The 24,736-nt window shown below is 46.5% G+C and overlaps 1 protein-coding gene across 1 annotated transcript; it reads left to right on the forward strand.

The window, feature by feature from the left end:
* The first annotated feature begins 347 nt into the window (after window positions 1-347).
* On the forward strand, window positions 348-22,819 carry polr3f (polymerase (RNA) III (DNA directed) polypeptide F). The gene is made up of 9 exons (XM_085981968.1): window positions 348-739; window positions 8,466-8,583; window positions 10,262-10,329; window positions 11,868-11,935; window positions 13,363-13,475; window positions 15,802-15,945; window positions 17,510-17,617; window positions 18,858-19,049; window positions 22,295-22,819. Exons 1-9 carry the CDS (start codon window positions 672-674, stop codon window positions 22,370-22,372), a joined length of 957 nt encoding a protein of 318 aa, XP_085838094.1. The 5' UTR covers window positions 348-671; the 3' UTR covers window positions 22,373-22,819.
* The last annotated feature ends 1,917 nt before the right edge of the window (window positions 22,820-24,736 follow it).

Here is a 24,736-nt window from a genome sequence, read left to right on the forward strand (position 1 = left end):
AGCATCGGCGGCCGTGCCTTCAGCTGCCTGAGTCCGAAGCTCTGGAATTCCCTCCCTAAACCCCTGCGCCTCGACTCTCCCTGTAGCCAGGGGACTGCCAGCCACCAGCAATCTCAAACACACACAACCCGCAGGCAACGGGTCCTCAGAACCAGACGCCTAGCACCGAGCGATGACTTCAACACCTGCGCCCAGCACTGGTCAGGCCCAGCTCAGCTGCTCTCACAGATTGCCAGAGAGGAAGGGAAGAACCGTCACTGTAATTCCCCCCTCCCTTTGGTCCTGTTTTATTTATAGAGGTGCCTTATAATGCACCGCAATGGAAGGACGATCTCGCCTCGCTGCTTGCAATTCACGACAGGAAGCAGTGGGGAGGGATGGCGCCAGGCGAATATCTAGTCTTTCCAACCAAAATCAGAAGAGGTGGCGCCGCCGGAGTGAAAAGCCCCCGGCCAAGAGACAGCAATAAGCGGAGTGAAGCCGCAGAATGTCAGCGCGGAGGCTCAGAACGCCAGCCTGGAGTTTGGAACGTTGTCCCTGAAATTTGATCCTCAGTTTGGAACGCGAGATTTGCAAGGTCCGGTTGAGGTGCGCGCGGACGCAGCAACCCGGTTCTGCAAACAAGCCCCCTTGAGCCGCATTGTTTCCCAATACCCTGGCGTACTCAACTCATGAAACAAACCATGGCAGACGTGAAAGTGAAGCAAGAAGCTGCAGATCCTGTGGGGTTGGAAAACAGGTAAAGTTTGTGCGTGGTCTCTTCCCCTGCCCCAACTGAGATAAACAAATGAGGGAGAAGGGAATAGAGGGATATGCTGTAGAGTTAAATGAAGAAAGGAGGCTCGAGTGGAACATAAACGCCGGCATAGACTGGTTGGGCCGAATGGCCTGTTTCTGTGCTGTATATCCTATGTAATCTTGTTGCTGAATGACTTCGACTCTCGACAGCTTAATGCCCATTAATGTAACATAGCGTGACTCCGTGATAGAGACAGACATTTGTTCAGAGCTGGATTTAACTAACTACTGTAGTTTGTAGGTGTACTGCGTGTCGTGTTGTCACTGATACGGTTTCTGTATTGTAGCGACGAAGGATAAGCATTAGAAGTAGCTGAACTGCCGTTAGTTTAGCATTTGGTATCAGGTACACCTTCAGGAGGTAAATTCACACTTTGCGTCAGTTGTAATCGGCAAGTCACCAACTTTGTAAACGTCTAATTTGAAAGAATTAGATGGAATGCATTTCACGATGGAAAATATTCAGAGTTGACCTGACAACAATCCCACTCTAGTTTTGTGCATGTGGTTTATGATGTAATCTCGGCCCCTCTGCATGCTGTTGCCTTGTAACGTTCTGAAAACGGTATATTCTCCATTCCATCACGTGAGTATAATATATTGGTGATAGTTTTACATTGCGAAATGCTATACCAGAAGTGGTGCTCTGCTGAGTATTTTTCCAAGGTTGTTGAGGTATATGGAGCTAATATTTACACATTATGTGTTAGACCCGTGTATCTTGATGATGTGTCCTTCAATAATTAGACAAGAGACTGCAGGGAACGATCAACAGGTGTTTACTGAATGAGGGTTACTCTAGAACTAACTGTACAGATCACTACTCAGCGTTTATATACAGGTGTGGTCACTGCCGGTACCACAGTATACAGGAGCTGTAAAAAGTAGTTCTCCCCTTAAAGGTACATACATTACAATTCCTCCCCTTTTAGATTAACAGTACCATAACACTCATTTAACAATTAAATATCAAACTAATTACAATTAACACTTTTAACATGCAACATTAACTGAAAATAGTCTATTTATAAATTCAGTCTTTGGGGAGGCTTCCTGATTCTTTCTGGATAACGCCTTTCCCGAGTGTCTCGCTCTTGGTGCGGAGGCGATTCTAACACCCTGTCGTCAGTTGATTCATCAGCTTCCAATGCTATTGTTTCTGAAGTAGATGCGACCTGTACGTCGGGTTCCTCACCAGGTACGTATGGCCGAGACATGGGGTTGACTCGTTCCTGTGACTCTAGGATCTGGTCAGCATGGCATCTCACAATGTTCTCCCCAACATCCACTGTGTACATTAGTGGCCCCTGCCGTGTGCATATCGTTCCTGGTTGCCATTTCTCTGTTCGGTAGTCACGGGCCAAGACTGGTTGATAGAGGATCACTTCCACACTGCGGATAGAGGATCACTTCCGCAACAACTTGGACCCCCGGCGCATGTGGCCAGGCATCCAGTCCATCACTGACTACAAGGGCAAAAACACCAGTCCCCCGGTTAGCAATGCCTCCCTTCCGGAGGAGCTTAACAACTTCTACGCTCGCTTCGACAGGGACAACAGGGAGCCGGCTACCAAAGCCTTGCCACCCCCGGAAGACCAGGTGCTCACTCTGTTGACCTCCGACGTAAGGGGTGTTCTACGCGGAGTGAACACGCGAAAGGCTGCTGGACCGGATAGCATCCCTGGACGGGTACTCAAGGAATGTGCTGATCAGCTGGCTGATGTCTTCACCGCCATCTTCAATCTGTCATTGGCCCAGGCAGTAGTCCCTACATGCTTCAAGACCGCTACCATTATTCCTGTGCCAAAACAAACGGCTGTGACGTGCCTGAACGACTATCGACCTGTCGCACTCACACCCATCATAATGAAGTGTTTCGAGAGACTGGTCTTAGCCCACATCAAAGCCAGTGTTCCTGCCTCCCTTGACCAACACCAGTTTGCCTATCGTGCAAACAGATCAACGGAGGATGCAATCACAACTGCTCTACACTCGGCACTGAATCACCTAGATGGTAAGGAGACCTACATCAGAATGCTGTTCATAGACTACAGCTCAGCATTCAACACTATCGTCCCCAACAAGCTGGCCACCAAACTCCAAACTCTTGGCCTGAACACTTCCCTCTGCAACTGGATCCTGGACTTCCTAACAAACAGACCCCAGTCTGGCAAATTAGGTAACCACACCCCCCCCCCCCCCCCCCGGACCTTGAACACGGGGGCCCCACAAGGATGTGTGCTGAGCCCCCTCCTCTACTCCCTCTTCACCCACGACTGTGTGGCTGTTAATGGTTCCAACACCATCATCAAGTTTGCGGATGACACCACGGTAGTAGGCCAGATCACCAACAACGATGAGTCAGCCTACAGGGAGGAGGTCCAGCACCTCGTGAAGTGGTGCGCCGATAACAACCTGGCCCTTAACACCAAGAAAACAAAATAAATCATTGTGGACTTCAGGAAGTCCAAAGGCGGAAGTCACACCCCCATCCACATCAATGGGGCTGTGGTGGAAAGGGTGGCCAGCTTTAAGTTCCTCGGAGTCCACATCACGGAAGACCTCTCCTGGTCCCTCAACACCCCCTCTCTGGTGAAGAAGGCCCAGCAGCGCCTATATTTCCTAAGGAGGCTGAAGGGATGTAATCTGTCACCCCTGATCCTCTCTAACTTTTACTGCTGCACTATAGAGAGCATCCTGACAAACTGTATCACAGTATGGTATGGCAGCTGTAGCTACTATGACCGGAAAGCCCTGCAGCGGGTAGTCAAAACTGCCCAACGCATTACCGGCACCCGGCTACCGACCATAGAGCACATATACCAGAAACGCTGTCTACGGAGGTCACGGTCCATCATCAAAGACCCTACCCAGCCACAGTCTGTTTGCCCTCCTGCCATCTGGGAGACGCTACAGATGCATTCGCACCCGTACGACCAGATTTAGGAACAGCTTCTTTCCCAGGGCTGTCATCCTACTGAACTCCACAAATAAACTCTAAAGCCTGCACATCTGCCAATGCACTTTTTATATGGTTATATTTATGTTAATATACTACAAGCCAAATGTATGTTGAATGTTTAAATGTCTTAATCCAAATGTACACTCTCGGGAGCCGCAAGCCTACATTTCGTTGTACTGCACTTGTGCACTAACAATGATAAAAGTTGATTTGATTTGATTTTGGTTGCCCTACATTGAAGCTCCTTGTCGGCTTCTCATTGATGTGCTGGAATTGCTTATTCTCAACATCTCTTCGTACATTTGGTCTGAGCAAATCCAGACGAGATCTCAACCTTCGGTTAAAGAACATCATGGCCGGGGCCTGGTTGGTGACTGCATGTGTCGCATTTCTGTAGGCTAACGGGAAATTGTCCACCTTATGCTGCAGTGGAATGTCGTCATCGCACATGGCCTTTACTGCTTTTTTAAAGGTTGGCTGAGAGGTTCGTACAAATCTATTTGTGGCTGGATGATACGGGGCGGATGTGTAATGCCTCACCCCATTCCTTTTCATAAATCTTCGAAACTCTTCGGACACAAACTGTGGTCCGTTATCAGAGCAAATCTGCTCTGGCAAGCCATTCCTGGCAAAAATGGTCCGTAGGACTGCAATAGTTTTCTCCGTGGTGGTGGAGGACATTTTGATCACCTCAGGCCATTTCGAGTGCGCATCCACGGCTATTAAAAACATTGAGTCCATTAATGGACCAGCAAAATCAATATGCACCCGTTGCTACGGAGATGAGGGCCACTCCCATGGGTGTAGAGGGGCATGTGGTGGTGCATTTTGGACCTTCTGGCATCCTGAGCAGCTCTTTGTCAGGTCCTCGATTTGCTGATCGATCCCCGGCCACCACACATAAGCCCTAGCAAGGCTTTTCATTTTCACCCCTCCCAGATGACCTTCGTGAAGCTCATTGAGCACTCTCTTGGGTGGAATTACCACTCGGGATCCACACATCAAGGTCCCCTGGCATACTGACAGCTGTTCTCTTCTGGATGAAAATGCTGGCAACAGTGAGTCGCCATGTGCTGGCCATCCCTTCACCGTCAAATCGTATACCCGAGACAGTGTCGGGTCATTTCGGGTCTCCTTCTCTATACCAGCGTTAGTTACTGGCAAGCATTCAATTATAGTCGAATGAAATATTTCGACAGGATCCACTGCTGGTGCTTCCTCCGCAGTAGGCAGTGGCAGGCGTGATAGCCCATCAGCGTTTCCATGCTGTTTCGTGCCCTTATACTCGATTTCATATTGGTGCGCCCCTAGAAAAAGGGACCATCTTTGTAGCCGTTGCGCAGTCATCACTGGAACGCCCTTCTTTGGATTAAAGATTGAGACAAGTGGTTGGTGGTCAGTCAGCAAGGTGAACTTCTGCCCGTGCAGATAGTGATTGAACTTTTTCACTCCCCACACTAGGCTGAGGGCCTCCCTGTCAATCTGGGCGTAGTTACGCTCGGCTGAGGTTAGTGACCGAGACGCAAAGGCTACTGGCCTCTCCAAGCCGTCCGGGAATTTGTGCGACAGCACCGCTCCAATGCCATAGGGTGATGCATCACACGCCAACCGAATTGGTAGTGCTGGATTGAAATGAGCCAACACCTCTCTGATGTGATCAATGCTTTGCTCTTCTGGAAAGCTCGTTTACATTCGTCACTCCACTTCCATGGTACCCCCGTTTGCAGTAGGGTGTTCAGTGGGTGTAGTACGGTAGACAAATTCGGCATGAACTTATGGTAGTAGTTCACCAGCCCGAGGAACGACCTCAGTTGTGACACATTTTCCGGTGCTGGAGCCTTGACTACTGCCTCAATCTTTTCAGGGGACTTATGTAACCCCTCTTCATCAATAACGTGACCACAATACGAGATCTGCTTCTGGAAAAACTCGCATTTGTGGCGATTAGCTCGGAGCCCATATTCCTTCAATCTAGTGAGCACCTGCTCCAGGTTGGCGAGGTGATCACTGTCATTTTCGCCCGTGACCAGGATGTCGTCCAAATAACACTGGGTCCCTGGAATCCCTTGCAGGACTTGTTCCATTGCCCTTTGCCAAATAGCCGGAGCTGATGCTACCCCGAACACCAGCCAGTTGTATTGGTAGAGACCTTTTATGAGTGTTGATCGTGAGGTACTGTTTCGAGGCTTCTTCTACCTCCATTTGCAGGTACGCCTGGGCCAGATCAATCTTAGTGAAGCGTTTCCCTCCAGATAGCGAAGCGAAAATATCTTCAATCCGCGGAAGCGGATATTGTACAGTGTGAAGGACTGGGTTCACTGTCACCTTAAAGTCCCCACAGATGCGAACCTTCTTTGGTTCCCCAGGCGTATTACTCAATGACCTCTTCATTACAGGAACGATGGGTGTGGCCCACTCGCTCCAGTCCACTTTGGACAGTACTCCTGAACGTTCCAAACCTTCCAGCTCTGCTTCGACGGCTGGGCGGATCGCATAAGGTACCAGTCTGGCCTTAAAAAAAACTTTGGGCTTGCATTTTCCTCTATTTTGATCGTCGCTGTTATGCCTTTTAGTGTTCAGAGTCCCTGCTGGAACACTTCTTGTGCGTCAGTTAGCATTTTTGACAGTCGTCCAGGTGTGACGTCGTCATCCTTTTTGGCATCTACAGTCAGTGCTTGTATGGAATGTCAATCTAGCTGTATCTTCCGGATCCATTCACGCCCTAGTAGTGGTGGTCCTCCATCTGGCAATACATATAGGTCCATTTTTGGTGTTTCCTTGCAGTTATATATAACGTTCACCCTTATTTTTCCTTTGGGGTAGACTTTTTGCCCCGTGTACGTCTTCAAGACTATCTTTGTATCGCAAGGGTATATGTGAGAATAGCTGCTTGTAGTCCCTTCGGTTTATGACTGTTAGGGCTGATCCTGTGCCCAATTCCATTTTCACTTGGACTCCTGCTATCTTGAGCGTGACCCAGATAGTTTGGTGATCCTCCGTTTTGATCACATTATGTAGTTTCAGACAACCCAGCTCCTTGCTTCCGGAGTCTGTGTCACTTTTCTGTTCGTCTGAACTACTCTCCGTCACCTTATGTACCTTCTTGTACTTCTCCTGTGGAGATTTCTTGCTGCTGGTTTTCTTTCCCGACCTGCAGACTCTTGCTATGTGTCCTACTTTTCCACACTGTCTGCACACTTTGTCCTTGAACCAGCAATCATTATGGTCGTGTGTTGTTCTGCCGCAGCGATAGCACTTCACTGTTCCATATGACATTTCATTTGTGCCATATTCTTGCGGTCTCCGTTGTATCTCTGCCGTGCCCCGTGCTGCTGCTTCGTGTGATACTGCAATGCTGAAAGCCTTGTCCAGCGTAAGATCCTTTTCTGACAGAAGCCGTTTCTGGGTTCCTTCACTTTGAAGCCCACACACAAACTTGTCCCTTAACGTATCTACTAGTCCCGTTCCAAACTGGCAGTGTTTCAATAGCTTGCGCAGTTCCGTTAAGTACTCGGCATTACTTTCATCTTCATGCTGGTTCCTTTTGTGAAACTTAAATCTTTCTGCTATCAGCAGCGGTGTGGGGTTTAAGTGGTCCTGTAGGATTGTCACTGTTTTCAAAATCCTTTTCTACTGGCTTCTCTGGGGTTACTAGGTTTCGTAGTAAGCCATACGTTTTTGCACCCATTGAATTCGACAATACCAGCGCTTTCTTGTCATCTGGCACTTCATTCGCCTTGCAGTATACTTCTATGCGTTTGACATATGTTGTCCAATCTTCGACTTCATTGTCGAACGCTGTGATACTGCCACTCTTCGGCATTTTTGGGTGTGGTTAGACTGGCTTAAAATGGCGTCTCCCGCGCTTTCCTTTCTTCCCCGCTGCGGCTTAAAATGGCGTCTCCCGCGCTTTCCTTTCTTCCCCGCTGACGCTGCTCGGCCCTTGAACACCGGCTGCACTCTGCGCGTTTTCCTGCGCGCCTCTCTCCCCCGTTGACGCTGCTCGGCCCTTGAACACTGGCTGCGTTCTGCTCTCTCCCGCCTCTCCCCCCCCGTTGACGCCGCTCGGTCCTGAACACCGGCTGCGCTCTATCCTCTCTCTCTCTCTCCCCCCCCCCCCGTCGACGCTGCTCGGCCTTTTTCTGTGCCGTCGGTCGGCTCTAGCCGCCGCTGTCCGGGAAGGGTCTGCGCAGTACCTGTTGCCAGCCCGTTGCGCTGGACCACCGTGACTGGCAAGCCAAGCCTGGCTCTCGACAGCCTCCCCTGCAATGCTCAAATCTCCGCTGGATGACTGGGGGGTTTCCCGTGGTCGACGCCCGTGCTTCTGGACTCGGCCTTCTTCCACTGTTCTCCAGGAGCGAATCCCTGGGAGGTGATGCAGAGTTGCAGGTAGGTTTGAATCTGCTCGTCGCCAATGTTAGATCTGTGTATCTTGATGTTGTGTCCTTCAATAATTAGACAACAGACTGCAGGGAACGATCAACAGGTGTTTACTGAATGAGGGTTACTCTAGAACTAATTGTACAGATCACTACTCAGGGTTTATATACAGGTGTGGTCACTGCCGGTACTACAGTATACAGGAGCTGTAAAAAGTAGTTCTCCCCTTAAAGGTACATACATTACATTATGGACACTTGCTACTTGGATGAGACCACAGATAGTTGTTATTTCTGCTCGATTATCCTTTCTCTTTTCTCCCTAGGATTTTAGAACTCTGCCAGCAGTTCCCACAAGGAATCACAGACCAAGTTATTCAGAATGACATGCCACAGGTGGAACCGCAGAAGAGGGCGATGGTCATCAACAGGCTTCTCTCAATAGTAGGCCATTTAATGTTCATATAATAAAAGAAAGATGGGTTTGCATTTCTATAGCGCATTTCACAATCTCGGGACATCCCAAAGCGCTTTACAGCCAATGAAGTACTTTTTGAAGTGTAGTTACTTGTTGTAATGTACGGAACGTGGCAGCCAATTTGCACACAGCAAGCTCCCACAAACAGCAATGTGATAATGGCTAGCTCATTTGTTTTAGGAGTTGGTTGAAGGATAAATGTTGACCAGGACCCTGGGGAGAACTCCCCTGCTCTTCGAATCGTGCCGTGGCATCGTTAACGTCCACCTGAGAGGGCAGTCAGGGCCACATTTAACATCTCATCTGATGGATGGAACCTCAGCGTTTCCTCAATATTGCAGTGGAGTGTCGGTCTGGATTATGGATTCAAGTCTCTATAACGGCCTGGAATTTGCGGTCAGGATGACAGTGAACTGGCAGCGTTCATCGTCATTCCGCCTTTGAAACTGACCGCAACTTTGGGATTTGGCACAGGCGCATGCGGAGATCCCGAAGTTGCAGTCGGTCAATGACCGCTCCGAAACAGGCTGCGCTGTGCACCCCCCCCCCCTCCCCCAGAGCCAGCAGTCAGTGAAATCTCGTAAACCATTGAAACTGATGAAAACTTTGGCTCTTCCACAGTAATTACACTGTTAAATTCCCCACTAAAAGTCAGGCCCAAGGGATTAGGTGTAACTGGGGTGTTAATAGCGTATTGACTGCTAAACAAAGGTTAAGGGCCTGGAAACCAAATTTTAATTTTGTGGTGTGAAATTTGTCCATCTTACTAAAAAAATTTTTTTTTTAATTTTTAAGATATTTTCACTTTTTTTTAAGTTTGTACATCTTTATTTCAGGTTAGCCTTTTCCCCAAATGAGAACCCCAATCTTTGTTTTTCTCTCTCTCTAGCTATTTTTAAAAAAGTTAGAATTTTAAGGGCTTACCCGCTTCCTTGTTCGCTGTCTGTGAGAGTGCTGCCTTTTGATTGGCTGCTTAGACAGCCGGTTGACGTCTCAACAGTTTGAACAAGGGGATCTCCATTAAGTTCTGTTGAATTGAATTGTAGGTGGGAAAACCCGAAGTCTCGACACGGAGTGCGAGATCCTTGTGCGGGGCGTATTTCGGGGCCAGTAGCGAATGCCTTCGCTTCGCCGCTGACCGCAATTCCGGGCCAATATTAAGAATTTGTTCCTGCCATCGTTTTCATGGTAGTGTCTTGTTTATGTGTTTAGGCTCGCGGCTTTGTGAATTAAGCATTGAATTGCTGGATACCCCATTGAACTACCTGCATTCTAGAATACAACTTCCAAGGTTTCTGGGGGCTGTTGTTTGCACATATAGTGCATGCTTAGATGAATACAGATTTACATTTTATTTTTCTAATACTGAATACTGTGTCTGTGCTCAGTCCTGTTTTGTGCCAAACATTTGTTTTTCCCCTTTTAAAACTATGAAGCCCCAGAAGCCCCAATCTGTCAAGTGGGGGGGGGGGGGGGGGCAATGCTTCATTGCCATTTCTTAGCTTGAAGAGTGGAACATTTCACAAAGTGTTTAGTTACTATAATGTTGCTGAATAGTTTTAACTTCTGTTGTAACTCTGAAACTTTTGATTACTTCTGAAACAGGAAGGAGAATAAAGTCATTCTGTTATTGAATCATTTTAGGGCCAGCTAGATCTGCTGAGGGGTACTTCTGGTCTCCTTTACCGAATGAAGGATTCCCAGACTGCAAGGTGAGCCACCTCAGTAGCCTCTTTTGACCCTCGGTGTAGCTATAAGAACGCCAGCTTTGCATCGCTCTGTTTGGATTTTTGGGTTGTGGAAAGTATGCAGGAACAGGAGGAGGCCATTCTACCATTCAGTTAGTCCATGGCTGATCTGCACCTCCGCTCCACTTTCCCACCTTGGCTCCACTTGCAGTGTATGTTAGGGCAATCTGGGGATAAAAAGTTGCTATACCAATATTCAGTTTGTCTTTATTTTCTTAACAAATAGGACGGGAGCGTCACAGATTCAGGGTTGTGAAGGATAAACTTAGGATAGATGTCCGGAAGAATTTCTTTAAACGGAGATTGATGAACAGCTGGACTGGGTTACCAGGGATGGTGGTTGGAGCCAACTACAGGTCCTATTTAACAAACAGCTATTAACTAATGAGGAGACGGTAGGGTTGGTATTCAGGAGCAGTGGAATCAAATGCAGCCTCTGCGTTTTAAAGATTTTTTTTTTCCTGTAGTGTATTGCTTTCTGAGTAAATCGCCCTGCCTCTTCTTTCTCTTCCATCATCTGGCAGCAGAAAAGGTGGACGCACAGCCTGCTGACACTTATACTTCTTGGAACTGCCATGGGATATGCGGGAATGACTCTTTCATGATATGGAACCAAGGCAGATAAATGGAGTTAAGATTCAGATCAGCCATGATCTAACTGAATAGCAGAACAGACTCAAGGGGCTGAATGGCCTCCTCCTGTTTCTATGCTTCCTCTGATGTTCCCTTTCAACTGCTGGGCGATGCCACAGGCTCTGCCCCTGTTTAACATTCCAAGAAGTTCTGTTCCTATTTTGTGCCAAACATTTTTTCCCCCCTATTAAAACTCTAAGCCTAAATCTGTCAAAAAACATGAATACCGCTCCTATATCTGGGGAAGCTCTTCCAGCACTGAGCTCGCACTCCTGGAGAGGACACAAGAAGATGCTTGTCTGACAGGTGATCTGTCTGCCTCGCAACTAGACCCCAATCTCTCTCCGTCGCGGGCCCTTCTTGCCTCTCTGCTTTACCAATACCACTTTGGACAGAGCTCCACTCCACTTTCTTCACTTGATTCCTTTAACGCTATGTCATCGGTCACCCTCGCCCTGATCCCACTGCGCTCACACCAAGAGTTAGCACACAATCTCTTACTCTTTAAGTCATTCTTTCCGAGGACCTCAAAACTTCTTGCCGTTCTCAGTCCTTCCTCCTGTCATCTTCATACTTTTACAACCCAAGCCTGGCATCAAGTAACCACTACATCTTCATTTACCTACTTCTCTTTTGCTCTTTTTAACCCTGGTTTCCTACATTTTGGACCATTGCCTTTTCGGATTTATAAAAAACATTGGCAACCCAGATCGAACCCTGTGCCTGTCCCCACTTTATGACCGTGTTGGTGCCTTAACCCTCAGCATTGCTGCCCCCCTTTTTAGAAGACTTTTAACCCCAACACTTAGAATTACTGCAGTCTTTAGTATACTTTTAATTAACATGTGGATATGTTTTTTTTTAAACAGCAAAATGAAGGGGTCTGACAATCAGGAGAAACTGGTTTATCAAATCATAGAAGATGCTGGAAATAAAGGTACAGTAAAATCCTTCACACTAATCGACAAACAGCTTACAGTTCACTCGTAGAGTTCTCTTAATTTCTTCCTTGTACTTTTCCTTCCCCCACCCCCCCTGCCGAAATCCCAAAGGGGCAGCAGCCTCCTCCAGTTGAGATGTTCTCTCCCGCTAAGTGTTGCACACAGTGACTCCAGCTCAAGGATGACCCTGTAGAATGCCAGCAGGTCTCTGTGATCCAGGCCCATGAACCCAGGTCTGAACGGTTTATGGCTGGATGTAAAAGTACATTTTCCATTCTTTATGTTTTGTGTTTGGTTCTCTAATGTACCAGGGAGCATTTATCACTTGATTACAATGATGGAAGCGCGTCATAGAGAGTGTCACGGCTTTACGAGACACTTTAAAACAGTCCATTTCCATTAAACTGTCCTGTCCCCATCCTTTGGTGCAATGTTTGCGGAAGAATGTATTGTACGGGGGTGGGGGGTGGTTGAGAAAATATCCATCCCCCCCCCCCCCATCAGTCTAGTCTATCTTCTATACAGAAGTGCATTGTGCTGCTGCCAGTGTAATTGTTTCATTTGTTGTAGTTTGGTCTGTCATGTGAGAAGAAAGACTTGCATTTCGATAGCACCTTTCATAACTTCCGGACGTCCCAAAGCACTTTGCAGCCGCTTAAGAACATAAGACGTAGGAGGAGGAGGAGGAGTAGGTCATTTGGCCCCTCGAGCCTGCTCCACCATTCAATAAGACCATGGCTGATCTGATCTTGGCCTCAACTCCACTTCCCTGCCCGCTCCCCATAACCCTTTACTCCCTTATCGTTCAAAAATCTGTCTATCTCCACCTTAAATATATTCAATGACCCAGCCTCCACAGCTCTCTGGGGAAGGGAATTCCAAAGATTCACGACCCTCAGAAGAAATTCCTCCTCATTTTCGATTTAAAAGGGTGCCCCCTTATTCTGAAACTATGCCCCCTAGTTCTAGATTCCCCCACGAGGGGAAACATTCTCTCTGCATCTACCCTGTCAAGCCCCTTCAGAATCTATATGTTTCAATAAGATCACCTCTTCTGCTCTTCGAAATAGTGCCATAGGATCTTTTTGGTCCACCTGAGGGAGCAGACGGGACCTCCGTTTAACGTCTCATCCGAAAGACGGCACCTCCGACAGTGCAGCACTCCCTCAGTACTGCTCTGGAGTATCAGCCTAGATTTTGTGCTCAAGTCTCTTGAGTGAGACTTGACCCCACAACCTTCTGACTCGGCGGTGAGAGTGCTGCCCACCGAGCCATAGCTGACACTTGTTATCTAATAAAATTACAGGTACATGACTAAAATAGTAATAACTGGAAAATGTGAACCTTGATTCTAAGTCTGACTGAACCAGTACAGCTTAAAGTTCTTCGTTGAGTTCCAGTGATCCGAATTGATTTTTCGTAGGTATATGGAGCAGAGATATTCGATACAAGAGCAACCTCCCACTAACAGAGATCAACAAAATCCTCAAGAACATGGAGAGCAAAAAGCTCATTAAAGCTGTCAAGTCTGTGGCTGTGAGTACTTTAGCAGTTTCCTCGGTGTGTGGGGTTTGGATACGTTACTGTTCTCTACCTTGCCATCCTGCACCAAAATGTCTCAAAGACTTGCATTTCTATAGTGCCTTTCATGACGTCCCAAAACGCTTTACAGCCAATGATATGCTTTTGAAGTGTAGTCACTGTTGTAATGTAGGAAATGTGGCAGCCAGTTTGCGCACAGCAAGCTCCCACAAACAATAATGCGATAACTGACCAGATCCTCTGTTTTAGGTGTTGGCTAAGGATAAATGTCGAACAGGACACCAGGGAGAAATCCCCATCTCTTCAAAATAGTGCCATGGGATCTTTTACATCCACCTGAGCGGGTAGACGAGGCCTCGGTTTAACGTCTTATCTGAAAGGCGGCACCCCCTCTGGAGTATCAGTTTAAATTATGGGTTTGAGTCTCAGGAGTGGGACTTGAACCCCCGACCAGTGCTACCCACTGAGTTTATGGTTGTCATGTCCTACTTCAAACCGAGTGGTGGGTTTCATTGTCAGTACTTTAAAAATGAAATGCTTAGCTTTAATCAAGTTAGGAGCTGAGACACATAATGAAGCCCCAGCAACATTTTGGAGGGGAATCAAAACGGTGATTGTCCATGTGTCGTCACTTTGAAAGAGCGATCCAATTAGTCCCACTCCCCTGCTCTTTCCCCATAGCCCTGAAATGTTTCCAAATCAAGTACATTTCCAATTCCCCTTTTGAAAGTTGCTTGAAAATGTTGCTATAAATGTTGGGGATCAAAGGAGAAAGTATATGAGCTGAGGGGCAAATAATTTCAACATTTTTAAAAATGTACTTCTGTAGTAGAAACAGAAAGTGCTGCAGATCAGTTAAGATGAGCGAGGTTTTTGTTACTCCTAGAGGGGTTTTTCCACCTTTTTGTATGAAATGTCACCCTAGAAACATCAACTATCTTTTAACACTTGGTCCGTGTGATCTCCTGGACTGGTTTTGATTACCTGAGGGGGTCGGAGAGGAATTTTGCAGAGTATTTTTTCTCTCCGTGTCAGCTGTGACTCAGTGGGTAGCACTCTCGCCTCTGAGTCAGAAGGTTGTGGGTTCAAGCCCCACTCCAGGGACTTGAGCACATAAAGCTAGGCTGACACTACAGTACAGTGCTGCACTGTCGGAGGTGCCGTCTTTCGGATGAGACATTAAACCGAGGCCCCGTCTGCTCTCAGGTGGACGTAAAAGATCCCATGGCCACTATTTCAAAGAAGAGCAGGGGAGTTATCCCTGGTGTCCTGGCCAATATTTATCCCTCAACCAACATAACAAACACAGATTATCTGATCATTATCACAGTGCTGTTTGTGGGAGCTTGCTGTGCGCAAATTGGCTGCCATGTTTCCCACATTACAACAGCGACTACACTTCAAAAGTACTTCATTGGCTGTAAAGCGCTTTGAGACGTCCTGAGATCATGAAAGGCGCTATATAAATGCAAGTCTTTCTTTTATTGGCCCTGGATTTTTCTTTGGTTTATTGCCTCTCCCAGGACATTACATGAGTGAGTGTCTGGTCGCGATGCTCCAGCCATCACAAGCGTGGGGCAGGCTTGATGGACCAGCTGGTCTTTTCCTGCCCATCGTTTTAAGTGCTGGCTGATCTGTGTATTTGTGCCACTTTCTGTTTTTTTTAAATTTCGGGTTTCCAGCACTGCTGTTCTTAACATTTCTAGGGCAAACTTTTTTTTGTGTCTTTCGCGCAGAGACCTTCCAGTCTGGGTGTCCGTCCCATCGGTCAGCTGCTCAGCTGATGTTAGCTCGGTGCTCGGTCAGTGAGACCTGTCCACAGTACAGTGTCATTCAGCAGCCTGTAGTGTCCTGTTCGCAACCGGGGGGGAGGAGGGGCATCAAAGGTTAAAGTTAATTACTATCATGTGCTACCGTCTACTTGGCTGCTACTGAATTTTGCGTAATGATACCCCCCAATCAGCAAGAAGAAAAAAGGGAAACAGACCGCGGTTGTGGTGCTGGAGTAGCAATACAGAAACCCCATGTTGGCAATTTGTGAAATTGAGCTTGAAAAAAATTGGTAATTTGTGGGCTGGCACCAGATAAATTACCCCAAAACCTGCTGGATTGTTGTAAAAACCCAACTGGTTCACTAATGTCCTACAGGGAAGGGAACCTGCTCCCCGACCTGGTCTGTGGTCTGGCCTACACCCGACTTCAGTCTCGCTCTACATGGTTGACTCTTGATGCGAGGGCTAGGTAATGAATACTGCCGTGCCAGTGTTGCCCACATGCCAAGAACAAGTAAGACTCTCCTCTTCCCTCCTCCTCCTTCTAGGCTTCAAAGAAGAAGGTATACATGTTGTACAACCTGCAGCCAGACCGATCCGTGACCGGTGGAGCTTGGTACAGTGATCAGGATTTTGAGTCAGAGTTTGTAGAAGTGCTGAACCAGCAATGCTTCAAGTTCTTACAAAATAAGGTAAGACGCAGAGGGATCGTTGTCCTTATGATGCTGTTGTAAACTATGCAGTTGTGTTCTACACCAAGGGCAGGTTCTAACTCGAGACACACACACACACACACACACACGCACACCATTCTCAAGCCACTTATTAGGGAAAAGTAGCTGAGGTGGTTTCCCGTTGCCGTCCTCGTGTCTTTCATCTTCGGGGGACCTTTTAGGTGGGCTGCAACCAAGGCTAAAGAATCCTGCTGACCCTTTACAATGGGTTGCAGGGGCCACCTGCATCCAGCGGACGTAAGAACCCCCCGCTGGATGTCAGCCCAGTATTCTGAGCCGATGCTCTGGTCTCCTCTCTCTCTGCAGTAGGTATGGGGTGGGAGATTTCTAGTGTGATCAGGGAAGAGCGAGAAGAGGAAGGCAGTATGTTGAAACAGCAGACTACAAGGACGTGGGGTTCGTGCTTGTGATTTGTCCATATCATCGCGTGTATGGGGGGGCGGGGGGGTGCTGCTGCAGGATGTTTTACCACCAAATCAGTTGCCCTAACGACGATCAGAGGGTTTGGGTAAGTCTAGTCTGAGTGGAGAGGGTTTGAATCCCTCTACAATCGGACACGCAAAATGCTTTATTGCTGTACAAAAGGCACGGTATCCCGCATTATCAGTCAGTGCAAAACCTAATTTCACGTCCGCTGGAGCCACATGGAACATTTAATACTCCTTTTCTTGCCACTCTGCTCTGTTCCTTTTACATATCTGCAATTTCCTTCAATGTTTTTTACAAACTCTCTAATATCTACAACTCGGTCTGTTTCAGACGACTCCTAAACTGCTGAAGCTTTTGCCTTTTTAGTTCATGGTGCGATCTGAATGCTGAGTTTGTGCACTGGTCACGAGGGGAATTCCAGGCCCATCGCTCTGTGACATGGTGTGCCAAGCTGCAACATACTGCCCAGTATGATCAACGACGGACAGGAAAAGACCCTCTGGTCCACCCAGCCTGCCCCACACAATCCCGCTGCCTTGTGCGTCACAATACATACAATCCTCACCCCACCCCAAAGCCATGTGATCTCCTGGGAGGGGCAAAAAAACAGATTTTTAAAACCCAGGCCACATTGGGGGCGGGGGAGGAAATCTAGGGAATTATTCTCTGACCCCCCTTGGGCGTTCAAAATTATTCCAGATCATTCTGGCCCTGATGATGTTGTGCAGCACCTTTTGTAAGAGGTGATCTCCGCCTCAGCCTGAAACAGGTCCAGCTCTTGCTTGAAGGAATGCGGTGAATAGGTCGGTGTCCATGCACGAGCTGGTAGCCTGTTAAAGGTCCACTATTCTCTGGGGAAAGAATCACCTCCTTACAACAGCTTCATAACACTGGTGTCCCTGGAGTTCTACTGCAGATTGCCAAAAGTGTCCCAGTATATTTCTTATAAAGCCAATTATACTTGGGGTAGCGATAAGTACCTGCAGGGAATGCTCTGTTATACAATAGTAAATGGGAAATTTGAATAATTGCATTGAACATTATTGGCTACAGCTGATCACTAATAAAGAAAGTAACCATGTGTTCCCTACAGGCAGAGGTGGCTCGTGAGAGTAAACAAAGTCCTATGGTACAAAGGAACAGTTCATTTGCTTCATCTCACGAAGTGTGGAAATACATCTGCGAATTGGGTATCAGCAAGGTACTAGAACACTGTATAGCCACATGCTCGAGTCGGGCCTTCAAGGGTCCCAGTAAATATCACGTCCTTAGCTCCCCACTCAGTTAGATGATCTCTAACTGGGCGTTAGTGTTACCAGCTCCTCGGATGCTGGGGAAGATAACCATATTCTGCTGATGTTGCTTTTGCTTGATCTCCATGTTGGGTTTATATAGGATATTGTCATCAATGTTCCCACTAATTTTATTTTGGGTATGCGGTCCCTTTAACGGACTGTGCGGCCCATTCAAAATTCCGGGCATGCGTGAAATGTACCAGCCAGGTGATCGGCCTGCATGGGACCGCCAGACAGCTTAATGGCAACATTGATTGTCATATATTCCTATTGCCTTTATGTTCTCGGATATTGTCATACATACTTTACCGCTAATACAGGTTAAAGGACTGGGAAACACTGAAAACGTCTGGTTAATACTCTATTAAATCGAGTCAATAAGATAATATACAGCCCCTTACATACAGTGCATATGAGATATAGGTACTGTACAGAAAGACTTGCATTTCTATAGAGCCTTTCATGACCACTGGACGTCCCAAAGCGCTTTACAGCCAATAAAGTACTATTTGAAGTGTAGTCGCTGTTGTAATGTAGGAAACGCAGCAGCCAATCTGCACACAGCAAGCTCCCACAAACAGCAATCTGATAATGACCAGATAATCTGTTTTATCGATGGCGGTCGAGGGATAAATATTGGCTAGGACACTGGGGATAACTCCCTTGCTACTCTTCGAAAGGGATCTTTCACGTCCACCTGAGAGCAGGCGGGGCTTTGGTTTAACGTCTCATCCAAAAGATGGCACCTCCGACAGTGCAGCACTCCCTCAGCACTGCACTGGAGTGGCAGCCTAGATTATGTGCTCAAGTCTCTGAAACGTAGCTTGAACCCATGACCTTCTGACTGCTGGCAAAAACCAATCATATCTTCTGGTTTTGTAGCTAGTTGGTGCTGTCGCTATAATGGCGAGAAGTGCAGTATTGACCCTATTTTTGAAAGGCACCACTGCTAATGGTTTAATGAGTTGGGTCAGCATTAAAGACGCCAGTGACTGAAATGGTTGATGGGTCAGACCAGGGACTCGATCAGTTGTCACTCCACCAAGCGTCTAGACGGTTCTGTTCAGTTAAAGTTTGTGCTGTGTCCGTGGATCTTTCCTGTTGCTCGGTGACTTTAAATAACTGCGATGGCTTTTGCATTCTCAGGTGGAACTCTCGATGGAAGACATAGAGACCATTCTGAACACATTGATATACGATGGGAAGGTGGAGATTACTATCATAGCTGCAAAGGAAGGCACTGTCGGTAGCGTGGATGGACAAATGAAGCTGTATCGAGCAGTTAATCCCATCATCCAGCCCACCGGCCTGATGCGGACACCTTGTGGGATGTGCCCAGTAAGTTTGCCCTCTTCCGGGTTAATAGAGTGTTGCCTGTTTAATTATACTCTGTGAACATCCAGCTTACTCCATCCCATTCGGGAGAGGGAAATGATTGGAGTTAAAGAGAACTACTGTTACTTTATCAATGCAGAGGATCCTCAACAGCCTAGTACCTTTACATTTAGCCACTGAATCAGATCAGGAAGATACAATCGTGAACAGTTCTACAGGCTTTAGTTATGCAGGTCATTTAGTCTAAAGATTTCTGTTGTTGATGCATTTCAGGGAATGAACATTTTCCACTTTGCTTGCTGTGCCTCTGTTTGGATTAGTCTGAGAGTTTATTTTGCATGTTCCATGTTGTATACAGCACAGTGAGATTGATTTTGACGACTTATACCTATCTCTGTCACCTCCTCCAGCCCTACAATCCTCCAAGAACTCTGCGTTACTCCAACTCTGGCCTCTCGTGCATCCCCCACTTCCACATTTGGCGACTGTGCCTGCAGCCATCTAGAATTCCTTTGCCAACCTCTCTGTCTGTCTCTCTCTCTCCTCCTATAAGACCCTCCTTATATTTAAGTCCATTTGCAGCTCTGTGGTCTTATGAGCGTCGGGTTCCTGCTGCTCTGGCACCACCCAGTGCTACCCCCTCAAACTCCCTAACTGGCCTCCAGGGCACGTATAGCTCTGCTGGTGCTTGCAAAGAAGGACACGAGGTGCCATCTGTTCTGGGCCACTGGCAGGTTGCTCTCCCAGGTCTTCAATGAGAGCAAAGGAACAGCTGTTAAGATTGCAAGGCTTTGGGGCCTTCCATCAGAACTACAATTGCAAGACATTGGCAGAACTTTAAACTATGGCAAGAGGGGGAGCAAAACGGCCGGTAGCGGATTGTCCACCCCTTATACGCCCCGCCTGATTTTCCTTTCCATTGACGCCAATGTTGAATGCCAAAGTTAAAAGTTCTGCCCGTTAGATATTATTCTCTGGTCGCGTGCAAGCTTGTGTGTCAGTGAGTAAGAAGGGGGACAAGACATGACAGCCGGTTGGTACAGGCTCTGAGTTTGGGGGGAGGCCTGCAGATTCACCTTCTACCTTTCTTTACCCCTACTGCTCTTTGTAGGCAAGGTGGCCACCTCAAAGTGAGTCGTGAACTTGCAATTTCTGGACCTACCTTTCATTTTGAGTCTGTTGTCCTACAAGTGGGAAAAATAGCTTTGAGATGTAAATTGCAGACGCACACGCACATACAACAGCAACTTGTATTTATATCATGCCTTTAACATCGGAAAACATCCCCAGGCACTTCACAGAAGCGTAATCAGACAAAAATTGACGGAGCCAAAGAAAGAGATATTGGGACAGGGATAGAGAGATTTTAAGGAGAGTCCTGAAGGAGGAGAGGTTTAGGGAGGGAATTCCAGAACTTAGGGCCTCGACAGCTGAAGGCACGGCCGCCATTGGTAGGAAGAAGGCTTTTTTCCTACCACTTTTCCATCCAGACACCTAATGAAGCCTCAGTTTTCTCTTTCCTACCCCCAATTTGGATAATCATTTACCTTTAAGTGGCCACAACCCTTTAAATGGCTACTACAGCCCTTTGAGTTGCCAAAGTACTGGATAATCTGCACCCTCCCACCCTCATTGTGCGAACTCCCAGCAGGAAGCCCTGACTATGAAGATCTGAAGGGGTTTTTCATGTCCATTACTTGTAGGCGCAAAGCCCATTGCACAGCAGACATGCTTTTAAAAAAAAAAGTGTTGAGGATGGTTACTCCTAACATTACAACTATGACTACATTTCAAAAAGTACTTAATTGACTGTAAAGCACTTTGGGATGTCCAGAGCTCATGAAAGGCACTATAGAATCATACAGCACAGAACATAACATAAGAAATAGGAGCAGGAGTCGGCCATTTGGCCCCTCGAGCCTGCTCCGCCATTTACAGGAAACTTTGCGATATCCGGGACCAGCGTGATGCCGATCTATGAAAACTTCCGGACAGACCAGCGCTAATGTTGAAGGATACCGAGGTTTTCATCGCCGTATCTGACAACAAACACTGTTGCTTAGCAACAGCTTGTAAACAGTCGGCCCGTACCTTGGAAGCGTCATTGTAGCTTAGCAACAGCTTCAGAGAGACTTTCCAGAGACTGACTGTTTTATAAAAAAAAAAAAAAAAAAAAAATGCTAGAAGGAAAAAAAGAAAAAAAAACTAACAAAACGGCTGCTGATTTCTGCCGTTAGATCGAGGTTTCCGGCCATACAACCTCCGGATAAACCAAAGTTTCCTGTAATGAGATCATGGCTGATCTGATCTTGGGCTCAGCTCCACTTCCCTGCCCGCTCCCCATAACCCATCACTCCTTTATTGTTCAAAAATCTGTCTCTCTCCACCTTAAATGTATTTAATGACCCAGCCTCCACAGCTCTCTGGGGCAGAGAATTCCACAGATTTACAACCCTCAGAAGAAATTCCTCCTCTTCAGTTCTAAAAGGGCGACCCTTTATTCTGAAACTATGCCCCCGAGTTCTAGATTTCCCCACAAGGGGAAACATCCTCTCTGCATCTACCCTGTTGAGCCCCCTCAGTATTTTATGTTTCAATAAGATCACTTCTCATTTTTCTAAACTCCAATGAGTATAGGGCCAGCCTGCTCAACCTTCATCCCAGGAATCAATCTTGTGAATCGTCTCTGAACTGCCTCCAATGCAAGTATATCCCTCCTCAAATAAGGAGACCAAAACTGTACGCAGTACTCCAGGTGCGGTCTCACCAACGCCCTGTAGTTGTAGCAGGATTTCCCTGCTTTTATACTCCAGCCCCTTTGCAATAAAGGCCAACATTTCATTTGCCTTCTTGATTACTTGGAAGGAGGCCACTTGGCCCATCGTGCCTGTGTTGGCTCTTTGAAAGAGCTATCCAATTAATCGCACGACCCTGCTCTTTACCCATAACCCTGCAGATTTCCCCAATATAAATGCAAGTCTCTTTAAATCTTCCCTACTGTTCAGTGCTACAAGAGTTAATTTACTTACCCTGTAAAGATCCTGCACACAGCATATAGCCAATTAAGCAGAAGGGCTCCCCTTCAGTGTGGGGTACATGCTTGACACTGTCTTCTCCATTCCCCCCCCCAGCTGATTTGTAGATTTGCGTGTACAAACGTCTGCTGTCACTGCATATTGATGTGTCCTATTCCGTATTCTGTTATGAAACGGGGAGTTCAATTCCTTTTAAGGTGTGATGTTTTCCAGGTATTTGACGATTGCTATGAAGGTGGGGAGATTTCCCCAGCGACTTGCTTCTACATGACGGAGTGGCTAGAATTTTAACCGATGTTGGGATAACAAAGAGGAACTTTATAAAGTTTGGACGGTGAACCATTTACAACTGCGGGCAGTGTGCCTGGGAGGATTTGCATCGAGTCTACAGCACAGAAACGGGCCATTCGGCCCAACTGGTCTATGCTCCATGAGCCTGCTCCCTCACCTCTTCAGCAAACCCTTCTATTCTTTTCTCCCTCCTGTGCTTATCTAGTCTCCACTTTAAATGCATATTTAACAGAACTGAAGATGGGGCTAAGTGAGTCCCACTGTGACTAGACATGAGAAGACACCAGAGATTTTAAACGGCAAGTGTTTTGAATGTAGGGCCGTGAAAAGAGAAGCTGACTTTTTTTTAAAAATAACATTTAATTTATTTCGTATCCAAACACTTGATTCAAATAATTTACTTGTATGACGTCACAAATCTAATAAAATGTTTACTGTTGCGAGGTATTGAAATTGTCTTCGAGGCTGATTATGCCAAGTACTTGGCTCTTTCACAGATACAACAACTTGTATTTATACAGCGCCTTTAACATAGTAAAAAATCTCAAGGTGCTTCACAGGAGTGTTATCAGACAACATTTGACACCAAACCACATTAGGACAGAAAAGATGTAGGTTTTAAGGAGTGTCTTAAAAGAGGTAAGAGAGATGGAAAGGTTTAGGGAGGGAATTCTGGAGCTTAGTGTCTAGACAGCTGAAGGCATAGCTGCCAATGGAGGGACGAAGGAAATCTGAGATGCACAAGAGGCCAGAATTGAAGGAATGCCGAGTTCTGCGTAGGAGTCACCACACGAAAATAGGCCATTCAGCCCAACCAGTGTGTGGCAGCATTTACCCTCCATGTGATTGCAATAAGGCTTCAGTCCAAGAGCAGAATTCGGCCTAGATTACATTATTCATCGTACATCCTGTATTCCACCTGCAAGATTAAACCGTTCGATGGAAGGGGGGCTCCATGATAACTTACCCAAATCCGAGATGAATTTTCAGGAAAAGCAACCTTTAATTTGTTGCTGGAACAAGGAGACCAATCCCCACAACGCTTAAAGAACGACTGTCGGGGAACAAGAAGTTAAGAGGTCTTTATTTGGTTCCCAGTGAGATAATGTCATCACTTAATAAATCAGAACTAAAATTTTATTGCCATTAAACTGTAACTATATGGTGAAAGCTGGTGTCCTAGTGCTGGTCAAGAATGTACATTCTGAAATCCATACTAACATACCCTAGTAGCACTTTGCTGAGTAAAACCCCTTGCACCTCTCTTCCTCGACCACCAGCATCAATTCCAATTTTGTATTTTCCCCATATCTCCTGAAGGCGATGACCCTGGCTCGAATGCTCAGATATTTTACCAATGACCCAATACAGTAAATTCTATTAGTACTGACTTGAGTCACATTGATTTTGTGTTTGTGTGTGTATGTTGTACATTTCTTGCAAATCTGCCTTGAACAGTAGGCCTCTTGTGCGCTCTCTGTTCCTTGCAAAGTTAGGCACACTCAGCTAGTCTGACTATCTGTACTTTTTACAAATGACCCTAAACTGCACCACCACTTTTTTTCTTCAATGTCTTATTTTCTATGAAACATTTAATAAATTAATAACAAAAGCAAAATACTGCGGGTGCTGGAAAACTGAAATAAAAACAGAAAATGCTGGAAACACTCAGCAGGTATGGCATCATCTGTGGAGAGAGGAACAGAGTTAACATAGGATTACATGGGATATATACAGCACAGAAACAGTCCATGCCAGTATTTATGCTCCATTCGAGCCTTCTCCCATCTTTCCTCATCTAACTATCAGCATAACCCTCTGTTCCCTTCTGTTTATCTAACTTCCCCTTAAATGCATCTATACTATTTGCTTCAACCACTCCCTGTGGTAGCGAGTTCCACATTTAAAGCACTGTGGGTAAAGAAGTTTCTTCTGAATTCCCGATTGGATTTCTTGGTGATTCATATTGATGGTCTCTAGTCTTGCTCTTCCCCACAAGTGGAAACACTCTCTCTGTGTCCATTCTATCAAAACCTTTCATAATTTTAAAGACCTCTATTAGGTCACCCCTCAGCCTTCTCTATTCAAGAGAAAAGAGACCCAGCCTGTTCATCCTTTCCTGAAATGTGTACCCTCGCATTTCTGGTATCATCCTTGTAAATTAACATTTCAGGTTGCTGATCTTTCATCAGAATAAATTAAGTGCTTTAAGAATATAAACTCTTTGTCTCCTAAGGTAAAGTAATAAAAAGGGCAAAAGCAGGAACTAAGTGTCACAAAACATATTTGAAAGTTCTCTATCTGAATGCACGTAGCATTCGTAACAAAATAGACGAGTTAATGGCACAAATAACTACATATGGG

This window comes from Somniosus microcephalus, chromosome 3 (assembly GCF_052327205.1).
Source record: "Somniosus microcephalus isolate GS21.2 chromosome 3, FLI_Smic_1.0, whole genome shotgun sequence".
In the NCBI taxonomy this organism is placed as follows: Eukaryota; Metazoa; Chordata; class Chondrichthyes; order Squaliformes; family Somniosidae; genus Somniosus; species Somniosus microcephalus.